This window comes from Nannospalax galili, unplaced genomic scaffold (genome assembly GCF_000622305.1).
Source record: "Nannospalax galili isolate Female #2095 unplaced genomic scaffold, S.galili_v1.0 scaffold1115, whole genome shotgun sequence".
Lineage (NCBI taxonomy): Eukaryota > Metazoa > Chordata > Mammalia > Rodentia > Spalacidae > Nannospalax > Nannospalax galili.
Window position 1 is genome coordinate 139575 of NW_008336107.1, and position 24884 is coordinate 164458.

Genomic DNA, 24884 nt, shown 5'->3' on the forward strand with positions numbered 1-24884 from the left:
TGGGCATGTTGGTGCTATAATCCAGAGTTTGAAGCATGAGAATCATGAGTTCAAAGGACAGCCTCATAGTTAGCCCATGTATTAAGTAAAAATTCTTACTGTATATATGTACAATGGAAAATGGAAAATGTTAGACAATTTAAAGTGCTTTACCAGCTGAGGTATAGTCCCAGACCCCCTATTTTTGAGATAGGGTTTCTTGTAGTCCAGGCTGGGCTTGAATCTTTTGATTCTCTTTCCTTGACCTTTCTTGGGCTGGGATTAAAGATATTTGCCATTTGGTCCAGTTTATGTGTTGCTGGGAATCCACCCCAGGATTTTGTGCATGCCAGGCAAGCACTCTACCAACTGGGTTCCATCCTTAGACTCTAGACTGTTCAATTAAAGTTTACATTGCCCTCAACCAGAGAGAGATGGCTATGGGTGAGGAGGGATGGGTTGGGGGTTGTCCGTCAAAAGTACTTGGAGAGCCGGGTGTGGTGGTGCATGCCTTTAATCCCAGCATTTGCAAGGCAGAGACAGGCGGATCTCTGTGAGTTCAAGGCCAGCCTGGTCTACATAGTGAGTTCCAGGACAGCTGGGGCTACAGGGAGACCCTGTCTCAAAAAGACCAAAAAGAAGGGGAAAAAAAAAAAGTACTTGGAGTGCAAGCAAGCATGATGACCTGAATTCAATCCTTTGGACCCATATGTTAGAAGAAGAGAACTGACTATTGCAAGTTCTTTTTTGAAGTCCACACACAAAATAAAGAAAAAATATAAAATTTTTGAAAGAAAATGTTTACATTGTCCAGAATCACTTTTCAATATATTTATATATTTTTACCTCAGCTATCAAATTTGTATCGTTTAGTAATTTAAAGACTGAAATAACTAAATATTGCTTACATGTTATTTTAATTCTAAAAATCTTTTTGGGTGTAGTAGTACATACTTGCTATCATATCAGCTGGGAGGTAGAAGTAGGAGGATGAAGGGTTTCTAGGTCATCCTTGCTTACATAGTATGTTCGATGTCAATCTGGGCTGCATGAGACTCTGTCTCAAAAAAACGAAAAGATAGCCGGGCCTGGTGGTGCATCCTTTAGTCTCAGCACTTGGGAGGCAGAGAAGGGTGGATTCTCTATGAGATCAAGGCCAACTTCGTCATGAGTTCCAAGCCAGCTTGGGCTGCAGGGAGACCCTGTCTCAAAAGGGCAACAAAACAAAACCCCAAACTAAAAAGAATAGCAAAATCTTTTCTTATATTTTATGTTATATGTATGAGTGCATGATATAAGTACTTGCATGAAATGTGTAGATGAGTGCAGTGCCCACAAAGGGCATAGGATACCCTGGAACTGGTGTTACGGACTCCTAGCACCATTTGGGTGCTGGGAACTGAACCCAGGTCCTCTCCAAGAGTAACAAGTTCTCTTAAATGATGAGCTAGCTCCCCAACCCCAGACAAATCTTGTTAATTATTATAATTATTTTTCTTACTTGGTTTGCTATATTTCAATCTAAGATTCCCTGTCTTTAAATTGTTCTAAAGTAGGATCTAAAAATTGATTTTTTTTCCATTTGCTGAATTTATTTAGACATCAATTTAGAAATATCGTAGAATTAAACAAAACTTCTGACCTGTAAATATACTGCCTTGTTCCTGAAACAGATGTTAACACCTGATAAAAGTTAATAATCACTTATGAAGAAAGCTGTCCATTAATAAGGCCAGTCTTCAGCAAAACTAAAACTGTTCTGTTTCTTGTACCTTTCCTAAAACTTGATTTTTAATGTTTTATTTTTTTTTGAGACAAGTGCTCCCTGTATTCCTAGCTGGCCTGGAACTCACTGTATAGTCCAGACTGGCCTTGATCTCAAAAGAGATTCACCTGCCTCTGCCTCCTTGGTACTGGGATTAAAGGCTTGGGATTTTAAAAAACATTATTAATATTATTATTATTGTTTTTTGAGATAGTCTCCCTGTACTTCCAGCTGGCCTGGAACTCACTATGGAGACCATACTGGTCTCAATCTCACAGAGATCCTCCTGCCTCTGCCTTCCAACTGCTGAGATTAAAGGCCTGCACCACCACACCCAGCTATTTTATTTTTTTGAGGCAGTCTCTCTATAGCTCCCTCCAGCTGGCCTAGAACTTGTTAGGTTGACCAGGCTAGCCTCCATCTCTCAGAGATCCATCCATCTCTGCCTCCCAAATCCTGCGACTAAAGACACGCACCCACCATACCTGGTGGCTTGTGACATTAATTTTCTTACTCATTGTAGTTTTCTTTGCACATTAATTAAAATCCATGCTATTAATTTGTCAGATATATGTATATCATATAGGTCGAGTCCTGTGTTGGTAATGGGCAAAATATTCATCTTTTTTACACTTACTAAAGTTAGAATCTAGTAAAAGAGAGAAGTCACCAGCTAATAATCAAATAGATAATACCTGAAAAGTACACCCAACAAAAAAATTTTGGCATGTAATCAGTGACGGAGCTGGAGCACCAGCATCTAATGTGAACTTTTTGTTGTTATCATTGTTTTAATATTTTGTTTTTAACATTTTTTTATGTGTATCAGTATATTGCCTGCATGAATGTAAATACACCTGTGTCATGCAATGCTCTCAGAGATCAGAAGAAGGCGATGGATACCCTGGAACTAGAGTTATAGATGGGTGCTGGGAATCGAACCAGGATCATCTGAAAGAGCAGCCAGTGCTCTTAACCACTGAGCCATCTCTCCAGCCATTTATTTTTTGAAACAGGGTCTTGCCTTAGCCCCAGCTGGCTCTTACATGAACTTTTGATACAAAAGTGTTTTGGGCAGTTAGGCTTGTAATGCTTTCTCTTTTGGCTGTACATTCTAGGAAAGCACAGTAAAGCAATATGTAGAACCTGAGGGAGTACGTTAAAATTAATTAAGGAGAAAAGATAGTGACTCTAGGATCGGAAAATAGCGTGTTTTGTTCTTGAGAGGTCTGCAGCCCACAGGTTAAACCCTATCTAGTGTTCATAAAAATTTTTGTTTTCCTCAATGATGAATGGGCTACCTTTTAAGGGCTGTAAGGGTTGATCTGATCTGGCTTCTTAAATCCTTTATTCTAGGAGTGTAGAGTTGGCATGGTATAGAAATTAACAATCCTTTTGGTCTAGACACATTGGACTTAATTATTTTCCATTTGTACAGGAGTAACACTAATAGTAATATTAAATATATATGCTAGGTGTGGTGGTGCATACCTTTAATCCCAGTATTTGGGAGGCAGAGGCAGGTGGATCTCTGTAAGTTCAAGGGCAGCCTGGTCTACATAGAGAGCTCAGGCCAGCTGGGGCTACAGGGAGAACCTGTTTCAAAAAGACAAGAAAAAAAAGTTCAAACCTACCAAAAATTTAAGTATGTATAATGAAACGAATATTTATATAGACTTAGATTTAGCCATTACAGTGTTGTGCCAATTTTTAGTTGATAATGAATATAAAAGTGACAGTGTGGTGTTCATATTATGATTATTCATTGTTTTCTTAGTTAAATCAGATATTTCAAATGGTGTTAAAAAACACAAATTTGGACTAGGGAGATGGTTCAGTCAATAAAGTACTTGCCTCACAAGCATGAGGACTGGAGTTCAATCCTCAGCACCCATGGAAAAATCCACTTACTGTGTCATGCATCTGTAATACCAGCACTGGGGATAGGGATAGGAGTTGGGGAAGGAGGGAGACAGGCAGTTCTCTGGAGTTGGAATCACAGGTGGTTATGAGCCAACCAATGTGGGTGCTGGGAACCAAACTCTGGTACTCTGCAAGAACAGCAAGAGTTCTTAACCCACTGAGCCATCTCTCCAGCCCCCTGTTGTTTCCGAGATAATGTTACATAGTTTAGGCTAACCTCAAAACTGTGTAGCTCAGGATAACCTGGAGCTCTTGAATCTATCTGCCTCCACTTCTCAAGTGCTCTAGATTATAGGCATGTGCCACTAACCTTGGCTCAGCCAGATCTTTTTGTTACTTTTTTGCTTTTTGTTTGCTGCTGTTGGTTTGGTTTGTTCTTTTTTTTTGGTCTTTTTGAAACAGGGTCTCCCTGTAGCTCCAGCTATCTTGGAACTCACTATGTAGACCAGGCTGGCCTCGAACTCACAAGGATCTGCCTGCCTCTGCCTCCCAAGTGCTGAGATCAAAGACTTGCGCCACCACGCCTGGCTTGTTTTGAAAGTTTTAATTATGTGTGTATGTCTGCTTGTTTGTATGTGCACCACATGCATGCAGGTGCTTGCAGAAGCCAGAAGAGGGCATCCTATCTCCTGGAACTGGAGTTATAGGCAGTTGAGTTGCCTGATGCAGTCAGGTGCTGGGAACCAAACTTTGGCCCTCTACAAGAGCCGCATGTCCTATTAACTACTGAGCCATTTTTCCAGCCCTAACCTTGTTTTTCTTTTTTTTTTCTTTCCTTTTTTTTTTTGCTCTATTTGAGACAGGGTGCCCCTGTAGCCCCAGCTGGCCTGGAACTCACTATGTAGACCAGGCTGGCCTTGAACTCACAGAGATCTGCCTGCCTCTGCCTCCCAAGTGCAGGGAGTAAAGGCTTGTGCCACCACACCCGGCAGCCCTAACCTTTTTAAAAAAAAACTTTATATATTAGCAAAACACTAATTATAAAATGCATCCTGAACATAAAAGAACATGTTACAAAATTACAAAAGGGAAAAATAGAGGAAAAAAATAGAAGCAAGGGTTAAATGATAACAAAGTACTCATTTGTATGGAAAACAGATAAGGCTGACAGTAGGCACAGTGTTCTGTTAAGTTTTTTTGAAACAGGGTCCCCCTGTATCCCCAGCTAGCCTAGAACTTGCTGGCTTCAATCGAGATCTGCCTGCCCCTGCTTCCGGAATCCTGGGACTAAAGGCTTGTGCCACCACATCTGGCCTTTTTTTTGTTTTAATTGTAGTATCCTTTTGTTCGTGTGTGTGTATATACATGTCTTAGAGTAACAAAATGTACACAGGGAAATTTTCTTAGTATTCATTATTAAGTCAAGCAAAACTGCTAAATTATTTATTGTTGTTTTTTTTCCCTATAGACCCAGCTGGCCTGGAACTCACTATGTAGACCAGGGTGGCCTTGAACTCACAGAGATCCGCCTGCCTCTGCCTCCCAAGTGCTGGGGATTAAAGGCGTGCAACACCATGCCAGGCTGTTCTTTTTTTTTTTCTTGCTTTTGAGAGAGGATCTCCCTGTGGCTCCAGCTGACATAGAACTTACTATGTAGAGCAGGCTGACTTCCATCTCGCAGAGATCTACCTGCCTTGGCCTCCCAGGTTGGGATCAATGGTGTGTGCCACCACATCTGGCCAAAACTGCTAGTTTTATGCTCTCTGCATGATTTGATATATTTGATAATTTGTCATTTTCTTCATCTTGAGGAAGTCCCATCTTCAAGTTTTATTTACTTCTCTAATCATACCAATCCATATAGTGTGTGTGTGTGTCCGTGTCTGTGTCCCCATTCCTGTGTGTGCGTGCATGTGGAGGCCAGAGGTCAATGTTGGGAGTCGTCTTCAGTTGTTTTCCACCTTATTTTGTGAGACAGTGCCTCTTACTGAACCTGAACCTGAACCTGATGCTCATTGATAAGGTTATACTAGCAGCTCCAAGCCCCAGGGATCCTCCTTGCCTCTGGCTTAGGGATTACATATGTGTCCTGTTGTGCTTGGCTTTTTTTTTTTTTAAATATATGTGCTGGAGATCTGAGCGCAAGGTCATTATGCTTTTTTTTTTTTTTAAATGTGCTTGAGTGTAATGCCTGCATGTATGTGAGTGCACCATGGAGGTCAGAAGAGGGCTTCGGATTCTCCTGAAACTGGAATTAAGAATGGTTCGTAGCTGCCATGTGAGTGCTGGGAATTGAAACCGGGTCCTCTGCAAGAGCAGTCAGTGCTTTTTTTTGTGTGTGTGTGTGGGTCTTTTTGAGACAAGGTCTCTCTGTAGCTGCAGGGATTTGCTAATGGAGACCAAGCTGGACTCTAACTCACAGAGATCCGCCTGCCTCTGCCTCCAAGTGCTGGGATTAAAGGTGTGTGCCACCATGCCTGGCTAGTCAGTGCTTTTAACCGCTGAGCTATCTCTCTAGCCCCTCATTATGCTTTTGTGGCAAGTATTTTGCCAACTGAACCATCCTCTAAGCCCTGTATTATTTTATTTACTTATTTACATTTAATTAACTAATTTTGGAGACTGAATCTCACTGTGTAGCCCTAGCTGGCCTTGAACACACTATGTAGACCAGGTTGGCCTGGAGCTCACAATGATCTGCTTGCCATCTGCCTTCTGAGTACTAGGACCAAAGGCATGTCATCACATCCAGTATCTGTGTTATTTTTAGAAGGACATTGGTCCTATCACAAGTACCTCACCTTCTTGACCTCATCTAAACTTAATCACATTTGGTGTTAGACTTTCAACATAATGAAGTTTGGATACCCAGATATTTAGTCCGTAACAGCTTTTTTTGGTCCATCTTTTTCCTCCATTCTTTTTTTCTTTCAGTTTATTTTATTATTTTAAATCACATTTTAAAATTTATTTTGTGTGTAGGTTTATGTCCATGCTCTAGCAAGCACATGTGTGGAGGCCAGAGGACAACTTGGGGGAGTGTGTTCTCTCCTTCTACCTTGTGAGTTTGAACTCAGATTGTTAGACTTAGTGGCAGGTGCCTTTGTCCACTGAGACATTTCTTGGTACTTTTGTTTTGTTTTTGAGATGAGGTTTTGATATGTAACCCTGACTGACTTGGAACTTGCTATGCAGGACATGCTGGCTTTGAATTTGGAACATTCCTTTTGCCTCTGGAGTGCTGTGAGTGTAGAACTACCATACCAAGCTCTTTGTCCATCTTGAGTGGCATTTCATTCATTCATTCATTCATTCATTCATTCAATCATGTGTTATGTGTGAGATTTATGTATTTATGTGTTGTTTGTATGTATATACCTGCCACAGTGTGTGTGTGTGTGTGAGAGAGAGAGAGAGAGAGAGAGAGAGGACAACTTTGAGAAATCATTTTTCTCCTTTTATCATGTAGGTTTTGGGAATGGAACTCAGGTCATCAAACTTGGCAGTAAGTGTGTTTACCTGCTGAGTCATCTTCTTCACCCTTGAATGGCATTCTTATTGACTTTTAAATTTAAAGTATCATTAGTAAACTGAATTAATCTCCATAGCATTTGTCTTTTCTCAAGCTACAGTTTTATATGCCAATACTAATCACAGGATATGAGTCTTAAAATGTGTTTATCCTCTCAAATAAATTGCCAGCAGTAGAGCTCCTGGCCTATATCAACAAAGACCCAAACCCTCCATCCCCATTATAAAGTTCCCTGCTCTTCCTCATCTTCCTCAGTATCTTTCCACCCTCTTAAATAGCATACACACACACACACACACACACACACACACACACACACACACACACACATATATATAAAATCTCCATAGATTTGCCTGTTGTGGACATTTCATATATAGAATTATAATGGATGGTCTTGTGAATGAGTTCCTTTCCATAGTGTTTTCAAGGTTTATCCATTTGTGAATGTACCCCCCCTCCCACTATGTAGACCAGGTTTGCCTCTAATCTGGTGATTCAGTTCCTAGCACCCACATGGAAACTAACAGCCATCTGTAACTCCAGTTCCAGAGATCTGATGCCCTCTACTGGCCTCTGTGGGTATTGTATGACACGTGCACATACATACATGCAGGCCAAACATTCATTCAGATAAAATAAAAATAAATAAATCGGCTTGGGGTGGTGGCACATGCCTTTAATCCCAGCACTTGGGGAGCAGAGGCAGTGAGTTTGAGGCCAGCCTGGTCTACATAGCTAGTTCCAGGCCAGCTGAGGCTACAGAGAGACCCTGTCTCAAAAAGAGAGAAACTAAGCCGGGTGTGATGGTGCACAACTGTAGTCCCAGCACTTGGGAGGCAGAGGCAGGTGGATCTCTGTGAGTTCAAGGCCATCCTGGTCTACATAGTGAGTTCTAGGACAGCTGGGGCTAGAGGGAGACCCTGCTTCAAAAAGACAAAGGAAAAAAAAAAAATGAGAAACTTAAAAACTGACCTGTAAAGCAGGGTACTGGTGGCCCATACCTGTAGTAATATCAGAACTTAAGAACATGCCTAGCCAAAGATGCTGGGATTAAAGGCATGCAATACCACACCTGGCTTTCTCCTTTTTCACTTTGTGTTCTGAAGATAGTAGGCTTTTCCTTTCCCATCTTCTTCCCCTCCCTTTTACATCACCCACATTCTTTCTTCTTCCCTCCTCCTTTAGTCTCCTTTCTTGGATAAGCATCTTCCACTGAACTATCTAATAGGGTCTTTCTATATAGCCGTGGTTGGCCTTGAATTTTCAAAAAATTGAGTTGTATCTTTTCTAAATGGGATTCGTATTATTTGCATTTATTATTGCTATTATTATTTTAATTTATATTTTATGAGTGTTTTGCCTGCATATATGTAAGTACACTACTGTGTAATGCCTGGAGAGGCCAAAAGAGGGCATCAAATTCCTTGGAACTGGAGTTACAGACCATTGTTAGCCACTATGTGAGTCATGAGAACTGAACCTGGATCCTTTGCAAGAGCAGCAAGTGCTCTAAACCACTAATTCATGTTTCAAGGCCCTGTTTTTGTTTTAAGACGGGGCCTCCTTATAGCCCTAGTTAGCCTAGAACTTGCTATGTAGACCAGGCTGGCCTCAACCTTATAGAGATCTGCCTGCCTTCTGCCGCCTGGGTACTGGGATCAAAGCTGTGCACCACTTTGCCCTGCTATATTATTATTTTTTTGTTTTAGGTTTTTTGGTTTTTTTTTTGGTCGTTTTGAGACAGGGTTTCCCTGTAGCCCCAGCTGGCCTGGAACTCACTATGTAGACCAGGCTGGCCTTGAATTCACAGAGATCTACCTGCCTCTGCCTCCTAAGTGCTGAGATTAAAGAGCGTGCACCACAACGCCTGGCTATTTATTATTTTTAGTCGTCATATATTTAGGACTTTGAATTTCTTTTTCTTCATATTGCTGTTGGGATTTCCACTTTCTTTTTAAGGTTTTCATATTTCAAAATAACAGTTCCATTTTTTTTTTTGTGCAAAGCCAAAATTTGACTATAAATTTGTTCTTTTGAAGTCACTGGACTTAATATATCTCTAAAATTGTGATCATAGGATTTGCAGGGCAGGTTGTTGTAAGGAATATATACTTAGCATCATGCCTGACCTAGTCTAGTCTATAAATGTGAATCCATTATATATGGAAATTTGGGAAAGATTTCTTCCTCCCCATATTTTATTATAGTTATTATTTTTCAGACTATCATCTTGTGTAGCTCAGGTAGGTCCTGAACCTTTACTACAGTAAAGGGTAGTCTCTAACTCCTGATACTCTTGTCTCCACCTCCCAAGTGCTGAGATTACAGAAGTGTACCACCATACCTGTGTTTGAGATATTGGGTCTTGCTACATATCAGGCTGACCTAAAACTCGCCATTCTCCTGTCTTGGCTTTCACAGTGCTGGAATTACGAGTATACATCTTCATGTCTTCCTATCATTGGTTTCCTTAAAAATTTTATTTATGGCACTGCAACTTATATCTCCACTGTTTTATCTGATAATGTGTCTATAGCACTTTATAAAGGAATGATGAAAGGAAGTTGGCTACTGTCTTTGTTTTGTGATTAGCTAATTTTTTTTTTTTAAAGGTTTTTAATTTTGAGGGGCTGGAGGGATCTCAGGAATTAAGAGCACTGGCTGTTCTTGCAGAGGGCCCGGGTAGGGTTCCCAACATCCACATGGCACCTGTAACTCCGGTTCTAGGGAATATGTCACCTTCTGGCCTCCTTGGGCAGTGTATGCATTACCTACATGTAGGCAAAACATTCATACCCATAAAATAAAAGTTAAAAAATTTTTTAATTTTACTAATTTGTGTGTGCCCACACATGTTCACTGTGTGTGTGTGTATGCCCCCAGAGGTCAGAAGAGGGCATTGGATCCCCTAGAGCTCATTATAGGTGGTTATGAGCTAGGAACTGAACTTGGGTCTTCTGGTCCTCTGGAAGAACAGGACGTGTTCTTAACCGTTGAGCTATCTTGCCAATGCTTCATCATGTTTTTGAATTGTATCTCGATTCTTTTTTAGATTTTTAATTATGTATATATGTGGGTATATGCAGTGAGCTGAGTGACCAGAGGCTTTAATTATGTATATATGTGGGTATAATCAGTGACCAGAGGCTTCTTTGGCAAGAGAAAGTAAGGCTGTTATTTTGATGATATAATGACATTTTTTTTTTAATCCTCATCTAGTTGCCAACAGGAGACCCTATAGAGAGTACTACGTGGAGGCTTTTGGAGACCCTTCTGAAAAAGCCTGGGTGGCTGGAAAAGCAATCGTCATGTTTGAAGGCAGGCATCAGTTTGAAGAGCTACCTGTCCTTAGGAAAAGAGGGAAACAGAAAGAAAAAGGATATAGGCATAAGGTAAAAACAGTCTAAATAAAAAGAGCTCTCTACTTGTGGGTTGGCAGTATAATTTTGAAGTATACTTTTTTTTTTTTTACTCAAAGGTTCATTTCCTATGCCAGGCATGGTGGAGCACGACTTTAATCCCAGCACTTGGGAGACAGAGGCAGGCAGATCTCTGTGAGGTGGAGGCCAGCCTGGTCTATAGCCAGCTAGGGCTATAGGGAGACACTGTCTCAAACAGAAACAAAAGCAAGAGTTTATTTCATGTGATTCTTTTTAACATGCAGGGATACTTTTGTTGGAAAACTTTTTTTCTTTGTGGCTCCAGTTGGAACTGTGTATTAATTTACAAATAATAGAGTTGTGTTAAAAATAATGTTCAAAAAAGTTTTTCTGATTCTTCACATACAAAAATATCTGTAAGAAAATTTTTATGTATAAATTGTGAAGTTAGGCTGGGTGTGGTGGTGCATGCCTTTAATCCCAGGAGTGGCAGGTGGATCTCTGAATTCAAGGCCAGCCTGGTCTACATAGTGAGTTCCAGGCCAGCTGGGGTTACAGAAAGACCCTGTCTCAAAAGACCAAAAAAAAAAAAATTATGAAGTTACGTAGTTTGTTTTTCTTTGTTTAACAGTTTTATTAATTGGTGATACAGTTTGTACCTCAAGAAGCCATTAAACTTTTCTGTGTATTTCAAAATTTAGAAAAAGGCTGTGAGTCCTAACAGGGATCATGAGAATTTGAAAAGATTTATTTTTATTTTTAATTATGTGTAGTCATGTGTTTTTATGTGGGGATATGTGCTTGTGAGTACAGGTACCTAAAGAGTCCAGATGAGGGCATTGGATCCTCTGGAGCTGGCCTTCCAAGCAGTTGTGAGCTGCCTGACTTAGGTGATAGGAACCCAAATCAAGTGTTCCGCAAGAGAAGCAAGCACTCTTATTTTGGGGGAGGGGGGTTTGAGACAGGGTTTCTCTGTAACCTCTTGCCATGTAGACCAGGCAGGACCTGGACACACAGAGATCTTCTTGCCTCTGCCTCTTCAGTGCATGCACTACCACACCCAGTGCTTGTTTTTAAAGATTGACTATGTAGCCCAAGGAAGCTTCAGACTCTTGACAGTTTTGCCACAGCCTCTAAGACTGCTGAGATTATAGGCATGTGCCACCACACCTGGCTTTTAAAAATGTATTTTTTTGTCTTGATGCTGTGTTACAGTTTGCTGAGAAGAAAATTTGGCTTCTCTTGTCAAAAAAGTGTGCATGCACATGCTTGCATATTTAAGACAGAGTCTTGCTATGTAGCCTAGGCTGATCTTGATCTTCCTTCCTCAATTTTCTCCAGGTATTTGCTACTAAACTTAGCCTAGTTCTTTTTTCGAAATACATGTAATGTAAAACTACATACATTGTGTTACTAATCTTTCTGAGAGAGAGAACTTGAGCCAACCTGTGGCATGTTAGAAAAGAACTCTACTCATGAGCTATATCACCAGTTCTTGTTTCTCCCCTCCCCTCCTCTTTCTTCTCTTCTCCCTTCCTTTCCTTTCCCCTTTCCTTTCTTTTCTAAAATGGAACCTCTATACCCTTAAACAATAACTCCTTAGTTCTTTTTCCCCCAGCTCCTGGTGATTCACCATTCTCTGTTCCTGTGATTCAGTTCTTTTTTTTTTTTTGGGACAGGGTTTCCCTGTAGCCCCAGCTGGCCTGGACTTACTATGTAGACCAGGCTGGCCTCAAACTCAAAGAAATCTGCCTGCTTCGCAAGTGCTGGGATGAAAGGTGTGCACCACCATCCCCTGCTTGATTTCTTGTACTTCTACACTCAGTTATGTGTTTGTTTTGTGAAAATCGGGTCTTACTATTTTGCCCCAGTTAAACTTTTATCTCCTGGGCTCATCATAATCCTTATGTTCCAACCTCCTGAGTAGCTGGGACTATACTTAGGCAAAACCTTGCCCAGCTTTATAATAATAAGAAATAGTTCTTGGCTGGAGAGATGGCTCAGTGGTTAAGGGCACTGGCTGTTTTTGCAGAGGACCTGTATTCAGATCCCAGCACCTACATGGGAACTAAGAACCTTCTGTAACTCCAGTTCCAGGGGATCTGATGCCCTCTTCTGGCTTCCACAGACATTGTACTTAAAAAGATGAAGGAAAAGTAGTCATACACATAAAATAAAAAAATAAAATAAGTTTTTTATAACTTCAGAGATATGTCTTTTTTGATGATTTATTATTTTTATTTTATGTGCATGTGTGTATTGCCTGCATGTGGGTAAGTGCACCCATGTCATGCAGTGCCCGAGGAGGAAGAGGCTGTTGGATCCCCTGGAACTGGAGTTACAGTTGTTAGCTGCCATGTTGTGCTGGGATTTGAACCCATGTCCTCTGCAGGAATAGCCAGTGTTCTTAACTGTTGAGCCATCACCCCATAAATAAAATTTTTTAAAAAGAAATAGTTAGAACTGGGTGTGTTGGCTTTTGCTTGTAATTCCAGCACTTCACTTGGCATAGTGGTGCATGCCTATAATCCCAGCATTTGGGTGGCAGAGGCAGGCGGATCTCTTGAGTTTGAGTCCAGCTTGGTCTACATAGAGAGTTCTAGGCCAGCTGGGGCTACAGGGAGACCCTGTTTCAAAAAGACCAAAAAAAAAAAAAAAAAAAAAAAAATTCCAGCATTTAGAAAGCAGCAGTAGTGGGGCTGGAGAGATGGCTCACTGGTGATGAACGCTGGTTGTTCTTGCAGAAGACCCAGGTTTGAATCCCAGCACCCACATGGCAGCTCACAACTGTCTGTAACTCCAGTCCCCAGGGAATTCGACAGCCTCTTCTGTCCTCTGAGGGTATTGCATGGGTGCGCTTACCTACATGAAGGCAATACACTCATATACATAAAATAAAAATAATAAATATTAAAAAAAAAAAAAAAAGCAACAGCAGAACGATCACTACAAGTCTGAGGCCAGCCATGTATATGGTCTGTGTAGTGATTTCCAGGCCCTAGCCAGTGATAGATACCTAACAAAACTCATAAAAACAAACAAAGTCCGGGCATGGTGGCGCACACCTTTGATCCCGGCATTCAGGAGGCAGAGGCAGGCGGATCTCTGTGAGTTCAAGGCCAGCCTGGTCTACATAGTGAGTTCCAGGAGAGCTGGGGCTACAGGGAGACCCTGTCTTAAAAAGACCCAAAAAAAAAAACACCCAAAAACCAAAGGGCGAAAACAACAAAAACAAAAAAGGGACAGTGCTTAGATTAGTATTTATTATTCCCACATATATTAACTGTTTTTAGACTTACAAAAAATCGTAGGCTAGAGTTAAATTATGATAAACTACAACTGTAATTTATAACAAGTATTTGAGAGACTTCATCTCTAAAACTAGTATAGCAACATATTTTGTATAAATATTGTAATGTTTAGAATTATAACTGTCCTAGTTTGTTCTTCATTGCTGTGACAAAACACTGACCAATACCAACTTGGGGAGAAAAGGGTTTATTTAGCTTCCATCTCCCGGGTCACAGTTCATCTGGGAGCTCAAGGTAGGAAGCTCAGGGCAGGAACCTGGAGGCAGGAGCTGGAGCACAGGCCATGGAGGAATGCTGGTAACTGGCTTGCTCCCCTGGCCCCTGCTCAGCCTGCTTTCTTAGGCAACACAGGTCCACCTGCCCAGGGGTGGCACCACCCACAGTGTGCTGTGCCCTCCCACATCACTCAGCAATCAAGAAAATGCCCCACAGACATGGCCACAGGCCAGTCCAATGGAGGCAATTCCCTAATTGAGGCTCCCTCAACCCAGGTGTGTCAAGTTGACACTAAAGCTATCCTGCACAATAACCTTCTTGGTGCTTCATGGTCTGGAAGTGTCAGTTGTGGTTGTTTTAGCTACGTGGGTTTATCTATCCTCTAGGGCTTTCCTGTTTGGGACTACCAACATGAGTAATATTTTGTTTGTGTTTGTGTGTGAAAAAGACTGGAGGCTACTCTGGAGCATTCTAAATATTTGTGACTAGTACTTGGTAGATAGAACCTTGTCAAATACCACTGTGTATAGATACACCCAAGGAGGGAAGGGTCTGGGAAATTAGGTATATTTTAGAGTCTCATTGTCCTTATCCATGAGGAATTCAGAGAAGACCACATCTATTTTTGTATACCTAGTTTTATCTTTGTGTCTCAGGATTACATAATTATGCTTCACAGATAACTTGGTTAAAATCCAGGTTATATATAGCATGCATAGAAGAGCTTCGATTAATGATAACTAGACCTTCAAATTTCAGGCTCTGTATGTGATACATCTGATTCATTCATTCTTCCTGAATTTTTTTTTTCATATTTATCTTTGAACCTTTGGCTTTTGTCTTTATATATATATTTTATTTGTTATTTTTATTTTATGTGTATGCATGTATTGTAAGTGCACCCATGTCGTGCAATTCCTGCAGAGGACAGAAAAAGCTTGTCGGATCCCCTGGGACTGGAGTATGGACAGTTGTTTGCTGCCATGTGGGTGCTGGGATTTGAACCGGGGTCTTCTGCAAGAACAGCCAGTGTTCTTAACTGCTGAGCCATCTCTCCAGCCCATCCTTTCTTTTTGAGACAGGGCTCACTGTATAGCTTGGACTGGCCTGGAACTCCCTATGTAGACCAAGTTGACCTTGGATTTACAGAAGTATGCCTACTTCTGCCTCTGGAGTGCTGGCATTAACACCAGTGAACTGCTTTCTCTTTTTATGGATCTGATTATATGTGTATGTATGCTCTTCCTTAAGTCAGGAAGAAAATAAATCCTTAATACCGAAGTGTAGAGGAATAAATATGCAGTATCTGAGTCTTTTAGAAATGGGCCTTGCTTTAAAAATGTCATGTTTCCACTCGTAGTAAGTTAATGATCCACTCTCCGGTTCTTATAAATGCCAAGTGGTAAATTCAAATCCTTAGTGTTTGAGTTATTCCAGAAAATGGCATTAAAGAGCTATGCATGGTGGTGCATACATGTGATCCAGGTGAAGCAGGATAATTGCAGGTCTGAGGGTAACCTCACCTGAAACCCTGTCTCAGCAACAAAAAGGGGGCTTTGAATAATTAAAACAAGATTTTAGCGCACTTTTGATTTAAAAGATGCTTATTATCTCCCTGTTCTCCTTTTTTTCTTACAAATGATTTTTTTGTCCTTTTAAGGTTCCTCAGAAAATTTTGAGTAAATGGGAAGCCAGTGTTGGTCTTGCTGAGCAATATGATGTTCCCAGAGTCTCGAGTAAGAACCAAAAATGTGTCACCAGTTCAATCAAGTTGGACAGTGAAGAGGATATGCCATTTGAGGACTGTGCAAATGATCCTGAATCAGAACATGACCTACTGTTTAATGGCTGCTTGAAGTCTTTGGCTTTTGATTCTGACCATTCTGGAGATGAAAAGGAAAAGCCTTGTGCCAAGACTCTCACTAGAAAGAGCACTGATAATCTTAAAAGGACTAGTGTGAAAAAGGGCCTCATGTCATTTGAAGCACATAAAGAGGAACGGGGAAACATTCCAGAAAACCTTGGCCTAAACTTTATCTCTGGGGATGTCTCTGATAAACAGGCTTCTAATGAACTTTCCAGGATAGCGAACAGCCTTACAGGGACTAGCACTGCCCCAGGAAGTTTCCTTTTTTCTTCATGTGGGCAAAGCACTGCAAAAGCAGAATTTGAGACTTCAAATTGTGATTCTTTATTGGACTTATCTGAAGGTGCTTTGATTTCTAAACCTTCTGGGGAGAAAAGGAAACTCCAGTCAGACCTGGTATGCAGTTCAAAAGTGCAGCTCTGTTATATTGGAGCTGATGATGAGGAAAAGGAAAGTGACTCCATTAGTATATGTACCACTTCTGATGATGGGAGCAGTGATCTGGATCCTATAGAACATAGCTCAGAGTCTGATAACAGTGTTCTTGAAATTACAGATGCTTTTGATAGAACAGAAAATGTGTTATCCGTGCACAAAAATGAAACAAAGTATTCTAGGTATCCTGCCACAAATAGTAGGGTAAAAGAAAAATCAAAGTCCCTCATTACTAATTCACATTCAGACCACTTAATGGATTCTACTAAGACAGTGGAACCTGGAACTGCTGAGATCTCTCAGGTTAATCTCTCTGATCTTAAAGTCTGTACTCCTGTCCCCAAATCTCAGTCAGAATTTAGAAATGATGGTCTCTCTCCAAAATTCAACCCACCATCAGGCATTTCTAGTGAAAACTTCCTAATAAAGGGTGGGACTATAAATGAAGCTCTAATACCCTTGAAAAGCAAACAGCCCAAGTTCCGAAGCATAAAATGCAAACATAAAGATAACTCAGCAGTTGTAGAACCTGCAGTTACGAATGAGGACCACAATTTGAAATGCTCCTCTTCTGATACCAAAGGCTCCTCTTTGGCCAGCATATCCAAAAGTGGGAAAGCAGATGGACTGAAGCTACTGAACAATATGCATGAGAAAAGCAGAGATTCAAGTGACATAGAAACAGCAGTGGTGAAGCATGTTCTGTCAGAATTGAAGGAACTCTCTTATAGATCTTTAAGTGAGGATGTCAGTGATTCTGGAACATCAAAACCATCAAAACCTTTACTATTTTCTTCTGCTTCTAGTCAGAATCACATACCTATTGAACCAGATTACAAATTTAGTACATTGCTAATGATGCTGAAAGATATGCATGATAGTAAGACCAAGGAACAAAGATTGATGACTGTTCAAAACCTGGCCTCTTACCGGAGTCCTGATCGAGGGGACTCTTCTACCAGCAGTCCTATAGGGGCTTCCAAGGTTTTGGTTTTAGGAGGTTCCACCCGCAATTCAGAAAAAACTGGAGATGATACTCAGGACTCTGTCCGGCCTAGCCCTAGTGGGGGTAACTCTTCATTGTCTAGGGAGTTGTCTTCTTCCCTACCTGTCTTAGCTTCTAACAGAAGAGACCTCCCTACTTATGGCAAAAGTCGCTCAAACTGTATTACTAGGCGCAACTGTGGTCGAGGAGGAAAGCCATCATCCAAATTAAGAGAAGCCCAGATGGCAAAGAGCACAGTGAACCGGAAAGCCTTAAAGACAGAGCGCAAAAGAAAATTGAACCGCCTTCCAGCTGTGACTCTTGAAGCTGCTCTGCTGGGAGACAAAGAAAGTGGCAGCTCAGTGAATGGCCCATCAAGGGGTGGGGCAGAAGATCTGGGTAAAAAAGAGCCTCTTGAATTAACAAGTGAAGACACCCATTTTTCTGAAGTACATTTTGATAACAAGGTTAGCCTGTCTGACCCTGATAAAATTCCTGAAAAAGAACCTCCTTTTGAGAAGAGAAAATGCCCAGAGCTGGGCTCTGAAATGAAGAGTGAGAATGATGAACTCCGTGGTATAAATCAAGTGGTACCTAAAAAGCGGTGGCAGCGATTAAACCAAAAGCGCCCTAAACCTGGAAAACGCACTAACAGATTTAGGGAGAAGGAAAACTCTGAGGGTGCCTTTGGAGTCTTGCTTTCTTGTGACGTTGTACAGAAGGGGAGGGATGATTACCTGGAGCAAAGAACTCTTCCTACAAGTATACTTGAGAACTCAACAGACCCCAATCACACCAGCTGCTCAGATTCGGTTGGGTCACATTTGAATGTTTGTGATAAATCCAGTGCTGGCATGGAGAGTACTTGTGATAAATCCATTGTCAGTATGGACAGTGTGGAAAAGGAGACAGGACTTCCCAGTTTGACTCCACAGACCAAGCTCCCTGAACCAGGTAAGAACTAATGTCTGTGGTAGAAAGGAATTGAAGAAATTGATGTGTTGCTTTTCTGAAGTTGGTCTGTTTTAATGGCAAGGTGAGTTATAAACTTGGAGAGGAAGGTTATCACTTTAATAAGAGTGAAATTTGAAGATCAGATTTATGTATATTTGTAGACATTTTTTTTCCACTACTGGGGATTGAACCTAGGACCTCATGCATGCTAGTCAAGTGAGTTATATCCTCCAGTGATATAGACTTTTTTTTAGTCAGAAGCCTTTTTGTCCCTTATATTTTTGCTCCTGTTCCTAATTTTCTTTTTTAAATTCTTGTTCTTTATATTGGTTGTGCGCCTGAGCCTTTAATGGCTGTGCCAGCTCTCCAGCCTGTGTTTTTTATTTTACATGTATTTGAGTGTTGCCTGTATGTATGTAAGTTACACCTGTGTTGTACAATACCCACAGAGGCCAGAAGAGGGCATTGGATCCCCTGGAACTGGAATTAAAGATGGTTGTAAGCTGCTATGTGGGTGCTGGGAACCAAACTAGGGTCCTCTGTAAGAGTAACCACTGAGCAATGTCTCTAGCCCCCTGTTCCCAGTTTCTTAACATTATAAAATTGACTGACATTTTGGGACTGAGTAGGTAATTGAGAGGCTGTAGGCCTGAAGTTCAAGTCCAGATGTTAGTGTATAAGTAGCAAAATAGACTTTATTAGATAGTAGGCTTTCTTTGATCACAATTTAAGATATTCATGTAGACAAAAGAGATGTGCTAAGAAACCCAATCCCATATACTACCTTTTCACTCTGTTGTGTCTTAATGTTTTGGGAGAGACATTTTAAAGTCTAGTGGAATGGTATTTGACTGTTTTTACTTTTGATACTTTGAGTTTCATGACCAGGAAGCCACTGTCTATGTCAGTGCTATAAAATTCTTCCCTAATGTTTTAGGAGTTTTATACTTTCAGGAATTGTACCTGTTTTGTTGTTGCTGTTGTTATTGTTATTATTTTTTTTTGGTCTCTTTTGAGATGGTCTCCTTGTAGCCCCAGCTGTCCTGGAACTTACTATGTAGACCATGCTGGCCTCGAACTCACAAAGATCCACCTGCCTCTGCCTCCCGAGTGCTGGGATTAAAGGTGTGCGCCACCATGCCCGGCTATTAATTTTTTTTAATGTAGTGGAAGGTAAACGTTCTTCAGTCTTTTGATGTGGGTGTACAGTTTTCCCCTCATTTGTTGAAGAAGCTATGCTTTCCCTTTGTGTGATCTTCTTGAGTAGCATTATTAAGGATCCCTTGACCTTTTATGGTTATTTCCAGTCTCTATTCTTTTGGTTTGTATGTCTGTGGTTTATGTTGCTACCATACTGTTTTAAATTACCAGAGCTTTGTGACATGTTTTGAAATCAGTAAGTATAAGATATCCAGCTTTTACCTTAAAGATTATTTTGTATATTTAGTGGTTCTTTGATATTCCATATGAGTTAGGATTCTTCTGCCCCCACCTCCTCCTCAATTCCTTAATACTAGGCTTATATTATAGTGGACCTCAACATACCTGCTATCTTTTTTTTTTTTTTTGAGATGGGTTGTATCTCTGTTATGCTAGGTTGATCCTGAACTCCTGACCCAAGTGATTCTTAACAATCTCTGAGTAGCTGAGACTAGAGGTGCATCAGTTGTATCTGGTTGCTCCTGGGGTTTTGATAGGGATTCTAAGTCAATCTTTAGTTTGCTTTGTGTACTATAGTTGTTTATAATATTGTTTTCTAGCCTATGAATGCAGGATACTTTTCTGCGTGTGCTTTAGTTTAACTCAGTGTTTTGTAAATATCCATGCATATATAACTCCTCCGTGTGTGTGTGTGTGTGTGTGTGTGTGTGTGTAGCATGTGTATGTGTATTTGGGTACCTTGTAGCTCCGGCCTCCCTGGAACTCAACAAATACAAGCCTTGAATTTGCAGACAAGACTTCCCTAGGCTAGGATTACAGGCATGTGCCGCCTTGACTGAGACTGGTCTAGTTATTTTTTATAATTGTGTCTGTTACATTCTTTATCAGAATTAGAAGTGTATTATACACTACTGTTGTAACTCTCTTACCAGTATTCAGTGTATAACATATTTATCTTTGCCAGCAAGCGTTTATGTTGTATGCATTCTGTTGCTGTCTGGAGTCTTTAGTTCAAGTTTCAGGACTCCCTTTAGTATCTTGAGGTGATAAACTCCCTCAATTTTGTTTGTCTGGAAAAATCTGCTTTTCTTTCAGTTTTGAAGGGCTGCTTTGCTTGCTGTCCTTGGCTTGCAGTTTTTCCTCTTTCAGTACTCTGAATATATTCTAATTCTTTCCGGCCAGTAAGAGTTAAGAAATATGTTGAAAATTTAACGTGAACTCCCTTATATGTGATAAATTGCTTTTCTTGGTGCTTTCAGTATTCTCTTTCAGTAGTCTTCACCTGCTTTCTTTGATTTTCAACAGTTCAGTTGTGTATCACTTCTTTGCATTCTTGTTGCGCCCCTCCCCCTGTAGTTTTGTATATCATTATCAGCACCTTTATAGCAGTGTGCTCTATGACTGAGGTATGCACCCCAGCCTATTTGGAGTTGTTTAAACTTTAATCTCTATGTCTCCTTCTTCCTCAGATTTGGGAAATCTTTAAGTAAAGTTTCAGTTCCTTCTCTTTTTCTTTTTGAATTATACTATGTAGTATATTGGTACACTTGATGTGTCTTTTCCCTGTGTTTTCTTCCTGCTTTTTTTTCTTTTTTTCTATGACACCCCCCCCCCCTTATTTTTTTTTGACAGTCTCCCTGTAGCACCAGCTGGCCTGGAACTTGCTATGTAGAGATTTCATAGAGATCCACCTGCCTCTGCTTTCCTAACTGCTGGAATTAAAGGTCTATGCCACCATGCTGGCCTTTTCTATTCCTTTGATTACATAATTTCATATGACCTCCTTTTTTTGGGAGAGTTTGATGGTTAGTATCAATTTGACCCAACCTGTAATCATCTGGGGAGATGGGCCTCTGAGCATACCTATTAGGGATTTTCCTGATTATGTTAATTGATATGGGAAGATTCTTAATTGTAGGTGAGAATTGGGCTGTATTGGGGAGAAAGCAAGCTACGCTAGCATATGTTCATTCACTGATCTCTTCTGACTGTGGATGTAATGTGACTAGTTGCCTTAAGCTCTGACTTGAATTGTAAGTTAAACTGTTTCTCCCTAGGTTGCTTTTTGTCATAGCAACAAAAAAAAGAAATGCAGACATGGAGTGTGGGCAGGTGCTGGGGATTGAACCCTGGCCTCATGTATGCTAAGTAAGCACTCTGCCACAGAGCCAGACCCTTTGAATTATCTCTTTTGAATTTGCTGTTTTTCTTTCCCACTGCTTGTTCAAATTTGCTGTTGAAGTCCCTTAGTTAAAATTTTCAGTTTAGGCTGGGTGTGGTAGTGCACACCTTTAATCCCAGCAGAGGCAGGAGAATCTCCTGAGTTCCCGGTCAGCTGGGGCTACAGAAAGACCCTGTCTCAAAAAGACCAAAACAAAATTTTCAGTTTAGTTCTGTTCTTCAGTGTCAGATGTGTTTGTTTTTAAGTTTTCCTTGTGGTGGATTTTATTTTCATGTTGTTCATGCACTGATTTCTTTTTTTTGTTATTTTTATGTATGTGTGTTATTGCTTGTGTGTAGGTAAGTGCACCCATGTCATGCAATGCCTGCAGAGGACAGAAGACTGTCAGATTCCCCTGGAACTGGAGTTATGGACAGTTGTTAGCTGCCATGTGGGTGCTGGGATTCAAACCCTGGTCTTCTGCAAGAACAGCCAGTGTTGTTAACCGCTGAGCCATCTCTCCAGCCCCATGCATTGATTTCTTAATTTCATTTAGTTGTGTATGTTATCTTGTATATAATTAAGTTTATTAGGCAACAATTTTGAGTTCATCAGGTTATTCATAGATACCTATTTCCATGGAGGTGGCTTGTGGTGATTCCTCCCCCCCTTTTATTGGGTCATATTCCAACCTTCATCCTCCAACCCTCTCACCCACCTCACAAAGAGAAGCTGCTGTTGGATTTGAGCTCTATTGTTTTGGTGAGGGAGCAGTTACTGTGAAAGTAAAAGGGGTATTTTTTTTTTTTTTTTTGAAAAAGGGTCTCCCAGTAGCCCCAGCTGGCCTGGAATTCATTATGTAGACCAGGCTGGCCTCGAAGATCCACCTGCCTCTGCCTCCCAAGTGTTGGGATCAAAGGTGTGTGCCACCATGCCTGTCAAAAGTGGTCTTCTTACCATTTTTATTGTGGTGATTGTTGTCTTAGTACTCAGCCTGAGGGATTACAATATCCTTAAGTGTTTTTTAGAGTTCTCATAAAGGTGTTTCGACCCCAGTTGTTGCTAATTTACCATCTTTGGGAAAAACAAGGATTGGGACTATATTTTGCAATTTATTGATTTTTTTTTTTTTTGGGTCTTTTGCCCTGTAGCTTCAACAGGCCTGGAACTCAGAGAGATCCACCTGCCTCTGCCTCTACCTCCTGAATAATGGGATCAAAGGCATGCACCACCACACCTGGCTAAATAAATTATTTTATTTTCTATATGTATGAGTGTTTTCCGTGCATGTATGTAAGTGCACCAATGCATGCATTGCCCCCGGAGGCCAGAAGAGGGTGTTGGATCCCCTGGAACTGGCATTAAGGATGTTTTTGAACTGCCATGTGGTTATGGGGAACCAGACTCGGGTCTTCTGCAGCCAGTGCTCTTAACTTCTGTGCCATCTATCTCCAGCCCCATTTTTAGTTTCTTTATAGTGAAAGAAATATTTATATTTCTTTATATTGTTTCACAGTTTTCATTATGTAACTGTTTTATACTTCGGTTAAATCCCTTTTTAAAAATGTAGGTGCTAGGAATTGAAACCTCATCCTCTGCAAGAGCAGCTAGTGCTGTTAACCACTAAGCCATCTCCCCAGCCCCTAAATCTTTTTTATTTTATATTTTAGGTTTTTCAGACAGGGTCTCCCTGTAGCCCCAGCTGTCCGGAACCTCACTATGTGGACCAGGCTGGCCTTGAACTCACAGAGATCCGCCTGCCTCTGCCTCCTGATGGCTGGGATTAAAGACGTGCACCACCATACCTGGCTTTTTTTTTTCCTTTTCTTTCTTTTTTTAAAAGTTATTTTTATTTTATGTATATTTAAAAAAATATTTTTATTTTATTTTATGTGTATGCGTGTATTGCCTGCATGTAGGTAAGTGCACCTGGGTCGTACAATGTCTGCGGAGTACAGAAGGCACTGTCAGATCCCCGGGACTGGAGTTATGGACAGTTGTTAGCTGCCATTCCAATCCGGGTCAAGTGTTCTTAACTGTAGAGCCATCTCTCCAGCCCCTTTATTTTATGTATATGAGTGTTTTGTGGGGCTATATGGAAGTGCACCTGTGTGTGCAATGCCTGTGGAGGCCAGAAGAGGGCTTCAGATTCCCTGGAACTGGAGTTAACAGATGGTTATTTGTCACCATGTGGGTTCTGAGAACAAACCCAGGTCATCTGAAAGAGTGGCCAGTGCTCTTAACTCTTGAGCCATCTCTCCAGCCCCCCATTTCCCTTTTTATCCAGAGGTTTATGATAATTGACGGAGATAACCTCTCTGTCATTAGCAGCCATTGATAAGGTTATCAATCCGGGTTTTTTTTTTGTTTTGTTTTGTTTTTTGAGATAGGTCTTCACTGAGCAGCACTGGGTGGCCTGGAACCCCTTATGTAGACCACATTGGCCTTCAACTCACAGAGATCTACCTGCCTCTGCCTCCTGAGTGCTGCTTTCAAATGTGTGCACCACAATGCCGAGCTATAAATGCTAATTTGATAGAGGTAAAGCTGGAAAGTTCAAGTTTAAATAGGGTTTGAGTTTAAGATAGGCTTGCCCATGATTGGGATATTATGGACCAGGACCTGAGAGAGTGAGCCATGTGCTTATCTGAAGAATAGCTGTTGTTTTTCACTTGTCTTCTTTTGTATTTGCTTTATTAACTGAGAATTGCTTTATAAAAAATTATAAATGGAGATTGTTTGATACTGTTGTAAGGTTTTTAGACTGTGAGTCCTTAAAGTGAGAGGGAATTTGAATTTGTTTTTGTTAGAATTGAGGTCTCCTGCAGGTTCTCTGTGGAAGGCCAGCCTGTCTCTAAAATACCTAGAAGACTTGTTTTACTATTTCTCACCTTCCGTTTTGCCAACTGGCCTTTCTCTGCGTTCTCTTGGAGGTGGAAGTGTTGTACGTGGGTTTCATCTTTTCTCTGAGAATAGAGCCACCTAGAGATCCTAGATTAGTTTCTTTAAACTTCTACCCTAAAGCTCCCAGGTCGAAATTTGTTTCAGTGGTCTGTTTTCTCTGTATTATTATTTTCCTCTTAGATTTGTTATGTGAAATTGTTCTTTACAATCTTGCCAATGCTTTTATTTTTTCTTTTAAGTTGTTTTTTGGGGCTGGGCATGGTGGTGTCCACCTTTAATCCCGGGACTCCAGAGGTAGGAGACAGCAGATCGATTTGAATTTGAGTTTGAGGCTAGCCAGGGCTACATGTTGAGATCCTGTCTCAAAA

The 24884-nt window shown here is 40.9% G+C and overlaps 1 protein-coding gene across 9 annotated transcripts in view; it reads left to right on the plus strand.

The window, feature by feature from the left end:
• The window catches only part of Nsd1 (nuclear receptor binding SET domain protein 1), a 171221-nt gene that overhangs the window by 31473 nt on the left and 114864 nt on the right, over window positions 1-24884 (plus strand). For all 9 annotated transcript variants that reach the window (XM_029562424.1, XM_017797582.2, XM_029562430.1 and 6 more), the window contains 2 exons: window positions 10362-10534; window positions 15710-18290. In XM_029562424.1, coding sequence (XP_029418284.1) covers window positions 10362-10534; window positions 15710-18290 — 2754 coding nt within the window. The remainder of the gene's footprint in view (window positions 1-10361; window positions 10535-15709; window positions 18291-24884) is intronic.